Here is a 10,471-nt window from a genome sequence, read left to right on the forward strand (position 1 = left end):
TCTATTTTAACATGTCATTTCATTTACATAAGTAATAGTTGCAACTTTTTAAGGTAAATTTGTACTTGCTAAGTAGTAGTTCAACTTCAATAGTTGCAACTATTCCAACTTTCTCTAAGACTTTAAGCGGAATAGGAGGACTTCAGTTTGCACACTTAGGTAAGCTGACAGTATTTGTAGACACTGGGGCACCATTTCTGAGGAATAACTTGGGTAAACACCTATTGTTTATCTGCCATTTCTTCATCTGCCATTAGGTGACATTTTGTCAGTACTAAGTAATTAAGAAACAACTGGAACATGTTTATCCTGCTTTCACTTGAGTAAAACATTGAGGAATATAGTTTGTTCTTGGTATAAGTATTAATCTTGTTGAAAAAATTTTTCAGGGAATTCTTTTTGTCATTAGCTAGTGATATGGAGTGACTATAGTTTTCTTGGCAATATATTTGAATATTTAAAAGTTTTTTAAAGAATGGAGGCTGTTACACAAAGTCAGAAGAGAATTCTAAATTTCATTGTTCCATTTCTGGCTAACTTGGAGGAATTTTATTAACCAAGGGCAGTATTTAAGAGCAGTGCTAAGTGTAACTAAACCAAGAGTTTGTCTTTCTAGCTAGACATTTCTTGACCCTTCACTGAATGAAGGTACATGACTATGACTTAGTACCTCAATTGGTATAAAATGCAGAAAAGGATATATATTTGATTTTGTAGTATTGGAGCAAAGAGTGTGAACTAGTTCCTTGGCAAGAGTGTTTGGTCATATGTGTATTTGCACACTTAGTCAACCATTCAATATCTGGCAGTATATATATTGAGGTAAATAATTTCAACTGTAGGTTCTGCCTTTGTGTAGCAAATGATTGTTGTTACTTGTAGGCCTGATGGGTACACCTTATAAAATAGATCTCATCTTGCTAAGTTTTGTTGAAACTTGAGTTCATAGAATAATTAACCTGTGATTTAAAGCCAGAGCTATTCTGTTTCTGAACTCAAATTATTTTATCTCAAAAATGTTTATGTAGTTCATGTCTGCTATCATTACCACAAGAAGGGTTGTCCCTTCCCTTGCCTCATAACTTTTCTTTGACCTTTGAAAGATTAGTTAGCTGACTTTCAGGTTTTTGCTCGTGGTGCTAAAGAGTAAACCCTACGGAGAAGCAGACCCAAAACTTAGCCATCTTAACTGAGCAGTATGACCACAACATTAATGAAATGCTCTCCACTCGAGCTGTAAGTTTACTTTACTTAGGCAAAACAAATTTAGTGCCCCTTTCCTTCCACCGCCTGAATAAAATCCCAACAATTGAAATATTAAGTCGGAAATGAAAACTCTGCTGCACCTTGGGAAATAGTGATGGTGGCCCATATTCTTCTTGTTCTCAGCATTGCTTGGAAATATGCATGATGCATATGTAATTCTCTTTGATACATTTGGACATGAGGCTCCACATAGGCTCTCTGCTGGTGCCTTGCAGAGGTTTAGTACATATACCAACAGCGCATCAAGATTGGAGAAGCACCTTTGTTAAGCAGTGTTCAAAAAGTAGTACTTTATCGGGAATCCAGATGGTCACATTTGAGTGCAGCTACAAAATAGTTGCTATGTAAGTTTACAGACTTTTTCTTAATGGGCCAGAGAGTAAATATTTTAGGAGGAAAAATTGAGGTTATTATGTGGGTATTTACATAGCCATTTAAAATGTGACCATTTCAGAATGTAAAAAACCATCCCTAATTAGTGGACTATTGAAAAACAAAAACAAAAAATCAGGTAGCTGTTCAGATTTGACCCATAAGCTGTGGCGTGCTTGTCCCTGTTGTGTAGTTATTTCCATTGGAGAGAAGAGATTCACAGTCTTATATCAATCAGAGTCTCTGTTTTTCTTTAAAAAATAATGATTATTTAGGCATCATCCAAATAGCTTATGATAGCTTTATTCTTATAACGCCGTCATTGGTTGCTGTGTTTTCCTTTTCCAGAGATGTTTACCCCAAGATGTAAAAGAGAACAGTTGTGCCCTATGGAAGAGTAGTCTGTCTTCACTTACACCTCCTCCTTTCCATAGGTCATGAGAAGGCAGCTCACAGGAGGATATCTGTTTTCTTTCTCTCTTTCAGCGGCATTTGGATGAAGCACAGGAGGCAGAGTGCCAGGCTTTGAAAACGCAGCTGCAGCAGGAACTGGAGCTGTTGACTGAACTTCAGAGCAAGATCAAAATGCAGGCTGAGGCACAACACGCTCAAGAGCTTCGGGAGCTTGAAGAGAGGGTCTCCCTCCGCAAGGCACTCTTAAAACAACAGGTATACGTAATAGAAAAAAGTAATTGTGCCAGTATTTGCTTTCATCAAAATCATTTCATAAATATATTTTCATGATGACAGAGGTGGCATTAGATTGTCTTGACAATACCTTATTTCCTTAATTCTAGTGGTAGTGTTTTCTTTTTCTTTAAAATTACTGATTCAGTAATTAACCTTAAAATTAATGAGTGTGATATATTAAAGGAATATACTTAAGTAGTAATTGCTAGAGGAATGATGTGGAGTTATGCGAAGACAGTTGAATTGTAAAAGGATAGCTCTGGCTCTGGCTTCCTCACTTCTTTGTGTACCTAGTTGTACCTAAAGAAATTGGAGAGAAACTTGGAGAGTGAAGGAAAAAACTTTAGTAATTGCTTGAGAGAGACAAGGAAAAGGGATCAGGAATATACTTTACTCATTCATCCCTGGTCTCAAACTGTACAGATTGATGCATTACTAGAAAAGAGAAGGTAAAACCAGTTTTACACAGATGAAGAGTCAGGCTGAAAATATTATTTCTAGATGTAGCTTTATTTATTTTACTTATTCTTTGTCACATATATTAGAATTAGAATCCCTAAATTCACTTGTGTCCTTTAAGGTACTGAGGCTGTATGTGTGTGTGTGTGTGTGTGTTGGAGAAAGAACAATGGGTAGAAGCTTTTGAGAAAGAAAGAGAGGAAAGGCATTTGTCCTGAGTAGTAGTAGAATATCAGTTGTATCCAGGACTGAATGCTATGTTCCAGAATTCCTGAGCCATAAGTTCCCAGCAGCTGGCACAGTCTTAGGTCCATTGTAAGTTAACACGTGCCTAATGGTTTTGTCTATTAAAAATTGTCATTGCTTCTGGACCATTAATTGGCCCATAGATTTCCTCTACTTTCTACAGTTCTTGTGATAAAAATAGAATACCTCATTTCTATTAAAAAAAAATATGTTCTTAAAAACTCCACCTAAATAAGGTGTTGCTATTTCTCTGGCACAGTTGTCTTTATTACTGGCTCCTTTAAGAGTTACTTGCCTCTAAAAATTATCTCAATTGTGTTTCTCATTCAAGATGGGAAGGCAGAAACACATATAAATTTTTAGAAAAATGTAGTTGTCCCATGTACAGAATTCATAAATCTGCCTGATTTCAACTTCCATATTTAAAATTTAATCTAAAGTTCCATCTCTTATGCTTCAAAATTATCACTAAAAGAGAAACCTATAGTATTTCAGTAACAGTGTTATGAGAGAAATAGTGGTACTGTTTTATTTGTATTTTTAGCTCCACCTAGTGGCTCCGAGTTAAAAAGTGCTGATTAGTATCTTAGTTGTAGTCTTATTTCAATATATGAACTAAGGCCTTTATGTTCTACAAAATCAGGTAAAATGTTGGCATGGGGCTGATAGCATTGCCAGAAGTGCAGTGGCACTCTCATACATTGTTAATGAATTTTGGAAAGCAATTTGGAATTATATATTGATCTTTGAAAATGTTAAGCAAAGAATTTAGAGAATTTAGAGAAAAGAAATCCTGAGTACAGGAAAAGCAATACACATCAATATGTTAATTATGGCATAGTTTATAATGGTTTAAAACACCTAACCATCTAAAATAATTAAGTGCTTATGACCAAGCCACTTAATAAAATCTTACTCAACCATTTAAATAATGGCTATAAAGATAGTACTAATGTGGAAAAATGCTTATGAGGTGTTGAATAAAATAAAGACAAATCACACTTAAAGTGAGTTGAACTAATACTTATAATGGCTATATTAATATGGTAGATTGGTTGTGGTGATTTGTATTTGATAATAGACATGCATAAGATTATTTAGTATTAAAAATAATAAATGAAACAGTGGAATGAATCTACAGTGCTTTGAGTTGCTACTTGATTTTTAGGGCTCATGTTTATAATTCAAGTGAGGTGCATCACTATAAAGCAGTTTGGGGTCAGTCAGTTGGCAACTACCAAAGCAGTGATATACCCATGGTATGATTTGAAAACATTGTAACATCCGTGTTTTCTGTACTTTGTGCCTACTGGTTGTACAGATAAAAAACAGTCATCTGAAAATAGAGGTGGAACCAGAGAGAATATTAGTTGTTTCTAGATGAATAATAATTCTGTTTGAAGATTGCTTTCAGCCTCCAAATGAACCAAGGACACCAACAGGACGCCTCAGTTGAGGCTCACATGAGGTCTTACTGCAACTTTCCTTGTGCTTCATTTACATTAAAGTTTCAGCAAAATGACAACATGACTATAAATGTTAAATTCTATGTGCATTTCATACATGCACAGGAAGTGGCAGTATTTCCAAAGTATAAATGGGCTTTTCTTTGTCTTAACATTTCTTTTAATTTTCCCTGAATATTTCACTTAATATCAACAAGATGGTTGGTAGTTTTTAAATAAGAATTGATGATTGGAATATCTTACAGGACCTTCCAAACTGAAAATATTCACACATTTGATTTCAGAGAAGCTAGGTTAGGAGAGAAGTCTCAGAAGTCTTATATCCAGTGAAACCACCTTTCTTATTTGCAGTAATAAATAAGATATTTTCAAAGGAATAGGGGTTAATATAACCTATCACAAATCTTAGTTTTAATTTTTATTGAAGAATATTCTGAGTTTCTTAAATGACAAAGCTAATTCAGCAAACAAAATTGAAGCTGTGTTTACTGGATAAAAGTGGATAAGCATTAATGTGTTTAATATTTTTATCATGAGTTTCCTTCAAATAATATATAGGGCATTCAAATTAGTTAAATACTCAGTACAAGCCTATCCTTTATTAGGTCCTTTGAATTAAATGTTCTTAATAAATGGATTTTTGAAATTTTAAAATAGAAAAGATTTAAAAGAAAAATTTGAAGTTATTTGAATCCTTTCAGATATATAAATTTAATTCTATAAGAATTGGGTATTTTATATGTAGATATTAAAAGAGTGGAAAAGTTATTTTATAAATACATATTTTTTTAACTTGGCAATTATACAGAAACAAATAGAAATTAAAATGTCTTTAATCTCACCACTCAGAAATTACCAGTTAACAATTTGATATCTTTCCCTTAGAAGAAGCATTGTGTCTAATCTAGGTTCTCTTTCAACCTTCATTAGGAAGTGCCCTCTCTCAACCTTTGTAACACTTTAGTTCTTAGAGTTTAATAATTTTCAAACTCACCCTACCAAAGTCCATTCTGGCCTATTTGTAATTCCACACACACATTTTATGATTTTGCATGCCTTTGCCCATGTTCTCTCTGCTGAAAATATCTTCCCCCTCCCTTGCCTTCTGGTAAACTTGTGCTTTTCCTTCTGAATCCAGCCAGTTTCTGTCACCTTCTCTGAGAAGACTTCTTTGCCCTACTCCTCTTCCCCTATAGAGTGAAGTACTCCATCCCTTTGTTTTTCTGCTTTACCTTATAAATCTGTTATTACATCTTATCATATTATGCGGCAGTTTTTTATTTGCATGTGTTTCCATGCTAAATTGTGTGTTTTTAAAAGGGCACTTTAAAAAACAACACATAAGAGAAGACTTGATGATATGGGTGAATGTTGTAACCACAGTGTTGCTCATGTGAAACCTTCATAAGATTGTATATCAATGATAACTTAGTAAAAAAAAAAGATACATAAAAATTAAGCACATTTGTTGAGCTAGATTTCTGTGTAGAGAACAATGACTATTGGCTTAAGTCCTCAAGTATCTTGAAACCTAATTTAATACTTCTTTACAAATACTCTTTATTTCCTATTTTTTAAAAACTTTGTACCATGGAAATTTTCAAACATACGTAAAAGTATTAGTGAAATTATTAAGAACTAGTATAATTAAGTCCCCAAATACTCATTACCCAACTTCAACAGTTATCAGTATCTTGTTTATATTTCATCTGTTTCCCGACTCCACATGCAACTTTTTAGGGGAGCAGAATAGGGGGCAGAGTATCTGAAATATTTTAAAGCAAATCCCAGCATAGAATCATTTCACTCCCAACACAGATAAGGAAATAAGGACTCTTTTACTTCAACATAGTCATAATTCTATTGTGTTAACTAACAAGATTATAATAAATGTTTAAGATTACCTAATATTCAGTCCATACTTAGATTTCCCTTTGTATCTAAAAAAAGTTCTTCTTGGTTTATTTAGATTGAGGCCCAAACATGGTGTAGACATTGCATTTGATTGTCTCTTAAGCCTTTTAGTCTCCCGTGCCCTTTTTTTATTATTGTGGACTGGCTCACTTGCTTTGTAGGAATTCTCGCATTTGAATTTGGCTGATTCCATCCTCGTGGTGTCATTTAATGCATTCCTCTTTACTTTGCATTTCCTGTAAACTGGTAATTAGATCTAGGGGCATGATTATATTTACTTTAATTTTTTTTCCTTTTAAAAATTTTTGCGAGGAATTTTCATAAGGGTTACTGCGTTACACTTCCTTTTGCATCACATCAAAAGATATATAATGTCTAGTTGTCCCACTTTGAAGTCATATTTGATGTGTGGGCTCAGATATTCTCATTCATTAACAATTTCTCCAACTTCTTCCCATTGTCATTGACTTTATTGTGTATTTTTTCACACTAAAAACTATTTCTAGTCAGCTATATATATTTGTAAACCTTTGAGTTGTCCAAAACTGATTCTGATGGCTACCCAACCACTGATTTCTAAGTACATAGAGTCTCCTAACTTTCTAATGGAACCTTTATGGTTTTTGTTTGTTTTCCACTTAATGCTCTGATCTTCCTGGAATATGGTATCAGATGAGTTTCCATTTTTATTTTCTTCCAGATGGTTAGCCACTTGTGCCTGTGTTGTTTTTCCCATTAAATTAATTTGCTTTTGTCCTGCATTAAAAACTTACAAACTTCATTGTGTTTCTATTTTACTAATTACTAGTTCCTATACCAATACCATATTTATTATATTAGAGTGACCTTATGGTGTATCTAATAAGGCTAGATTCTCCTTACACATTTTCTTTTTCAGTCTTTTTACCTAATGGATTTGGTAGCCATTGATGATAATTGCCCTGATTTATTGTTTCAATAGAGATTATTACCTTTGCTTTTAAGAACTTGATTTTACACATTTTAGCAATATAAGATATATGATTCCTACAGTACATCTCTTTGATTTTTAAATGTACATCCTTTAAAATAGCCAGAGTGGACATTTTTATGATTCACTTTAAACCAGAATAATTATTGTTTCTGTAGTTTATAGATTTTTTTAAATAAATGAGCTTTCTTTTTGCTTCCCCCCACCAACCCACAACAGATGGAAGAAGAGATAGTGACATCACAGAATGAGTGCACTGAAAGGATACGAAGACTGCTGGAGCGTCGAGCAAAAGAGGTGAAAGCTTTCAACTTTGAAAGCGAGGGACTAGGTTTCAGAAACATCCATTCTAACCTTGCCCCTGAAGCATTCAGCCACAGCTCCCCCGGAGCTCCTCACAGGGGGCATCCCATAGGTGGCCTACCACAAGCCTGGGGCCATCCAGTGCAAGGTGGGTCCCCAGCCATGCAGGTCACCCTGCTGAGCCAATGCATGGGGTACCCTGAGGTAGCAGTATCGGAGTTCACAATAGCCTTCGGGTTCTGAGGCGGACAGCTACCGGGGGATGAACGGAACATGGCATGAACAGAAGCACCAGTGTCACTTGACAAATATCTAATGGGTCACACATGTCTTACACGTAACTTAGTAATTGAGAATGGCGAGGAGGAGCCAAGATGGTGGCATGAGTAGGAAAGCGGAAATCTCCTCCTAAAAACATATATATTTTTGAAAATACAACCATTCCTAAAACAGAGATCAGAAGATACAGTACAACAGTCAGGCTACATCTACATCTGCGAGAACCCAGTGCCTCAGGAAGGTGGTAAGATACAAGCTGTGGCCTGGCAGGACCTGAGCACACCCCACCCCAGCTCCTGGCGGGAGGAGAGGAGTTGGAGCGAGGAGGGAGAGGGAGCCCAGGACTGCTAAATACCCAGCCCTAGCCATCTGCACCAGAGCACGGACACACAGTGCATGGTGTGCTGGATACTAGGGAAACTGAATAGTAAAACCTGTGAGCAGGTCCCTGCAGCTGGCACACCTGGGACAAAAGAAAAGCGAGTGCTTTTTGAAGGTCTTAAAGGGACAGGGGCCTCACAGCTGGATGGAGGTGTCCTAGCACACTCAGCCGAGCAGCTGGGAATCCCGGGGAACTCCAGGCGCCCTGATCCCCTGGGCAACAATGCAGCTCAGAGGCCCCTCACAGTGATAAACAGCCTCCCACCCATTCCCCCTCTGGTGCGGCCCCACCAGCGCAGAGCAGCAGCCAAAAAGTGGCCATGCCCATAGCAACCGTGCAGAGCTTATTCCACAGTAGCGGGGCAAGAATCAGAGACCCCGTCTGCATGCAGCTGCCCAGTAAAAGCCACTAGGGGTCACTGTTCTCCCAGGAAAGGAAGGCCAGGAGCAAGTGGAAAGGGACTTTGATCTCCCAGCTGACACACATGCCAAATGCCTATGACTACCTCTATCACCATGAAAAGGCAGAAGAATTTGATACAGACCAGACTAACCCAAACATCCTCCCCTGAGAGGGAATCTGAGGAGATAGATTTAACCAATATTCCTGAAAAAGAATTCAAAATAGAGGTCATAACCATGCTGATGGACTTGCAGAGAAATATGCAAGAGCTAAGGAGGGAGAATACAGAAATAAAACAATCTCTGGAAGGACTTAAAAGCTGAATGGACAAGATGCAAGAGGCCATTAATGGAAGAGAAATGAATGAAGAGAAATGCAGAGAAGCTGACGCAGAGAGAGATAAAAGGATCTCCAGGAATGAAAGAATATTGAGAGAACTGTGTGACCAATCAAAATAGAATAATATCCACATTATAGGGGTACCAGAAAAAGAGAGAGAAAAAGGGATAGGAAGTGACTTTGAAGAAATAATTGCTGAAAACTTCCCCAAACTGGGGGAGGAAATAGCCTCTCAGACCACGGAAGCACACAGAACTCCCAACATAAGGGACCCAAGGAGGACAACACCAAGACACATAATAATTAAAATGGCAAAGATCAAAGACAAGGACAGAATATTAAAGGTAGCCAAAGAGAGAAAAAAGGTACCTACAAAGGAAAGCCCATCAGGTTATCATCAGACTTCTCAACAGAAACCTTACAGGCCAGAAGAGAATGGCATGATATATTTAATGCAATGAAACAGAAGGGCCTTGAACCAAGGATACTGTATCCAGCACGATTATCATTTAAATATGAAGGAGGGATTAAACAATTCCCAGACAAGCAAAAGTTGAGGGAATTTACCTCCCACAAACCACCTCTACAGGGTATTTTAGAGGGACTGCACTAGATGGAAGCACTCCCAACGCTAAACAGATGTCACCAGAGGAAATAAAATCACAGCAAAGAAAGCAGATCAAATACTCACTAAATGCAAAAAATAAAATCAACTACCCACAGAAGTAGTCAAAGGAAACACAAAAGAGCACACACACACACACACACACACACACACACACACACACACACACACAAACACCTAACATGCAAAGAATGGAGGAGGAGGAGGAGGAATAAGAAGGGAGAGAAATAAAGAATCATTAGACTGTGTTTATAATAGCTTATAAGTGAGTGAAGTTAGACAGTAAGGTAGTAAAGAAGCTAACCTTGAACTTTTGGTAACCAAAACCTAAAGCCTGCAATGGCAATAAGCACATATCTTTCAATAATCACCCTAAATGTAAATTTACTGAATGCACCAATCAAAAGACACAGAGTAATAGAATGGATAAAAAAGCAAGACCCATCTATATGCTGCTTACAAGAGACTCACCTCAAACCCAAAGACATGCACAGACTAAAAGTCAAGGGATGGAGAAAGATATTTCATGCAAACCAGGAGCAAAAAGCAGGTGTTGCAGTACTAGTATCAGACTAAATAGACGTCAAAATAAAGTCACAAGAGATAAAGAAGGACATTATATAATGATAAAGGGGTCAATCCAACAAGAGGATATAACCATTATAAATATATACACACCCAATACAGGAGCACCAACATATGTAAAACAAATACTAACAGAATTAAAGGAGGAAATAGAATGCAATGCATTCATTTTA

General features: G+C 36.7%; 1 protein-coding gene across 1 annotated transcript in view; it reads left to right on the top strand.

Annotated features, from left to right (window-relative positions):
- The window catches only part of LOC140845698 (serine/threonine-protein kinase TAO1-like), a 50,677-nt gene extending 40,435 nt beyond the window's left edge, over positions 1-10,242 (top strand). Inside the window, exons 17-19 of the mRNA XM_073220474.1 lie at positions 1,146-1,236; positions 2,125-2,307; positions 7,603-10,242. Of these exons, the coding sequence (XP_073076575.1) occupies positions 1,146-1,236; positions 2,125-2,307; positions 7,603-7,929 (601 nt within the window). The 3' untranslated portion in view covers positions 7,930-10,242. The remainder of the gene's footprint in view (positions 1-1,145; positions 1,237-2,124; positions 2,308-7,602) is intronic.
- Positions 10,243-10,471: the final 229 nt, after the last annotated feature.

This window comes from Manis javanica, chromosome 2 (genome assembly GCF_040802235.1).
Source record: "Manis javanica isolate MJ-LG chromosome 2, MJ_LKY, whole genome shotgun sequence".
Taxonomy (NCBI): Eukaryota; Metazoa; Chordata; class Mammalia; order Pholidota; family Manidae; genus Manis; species Manis javanica.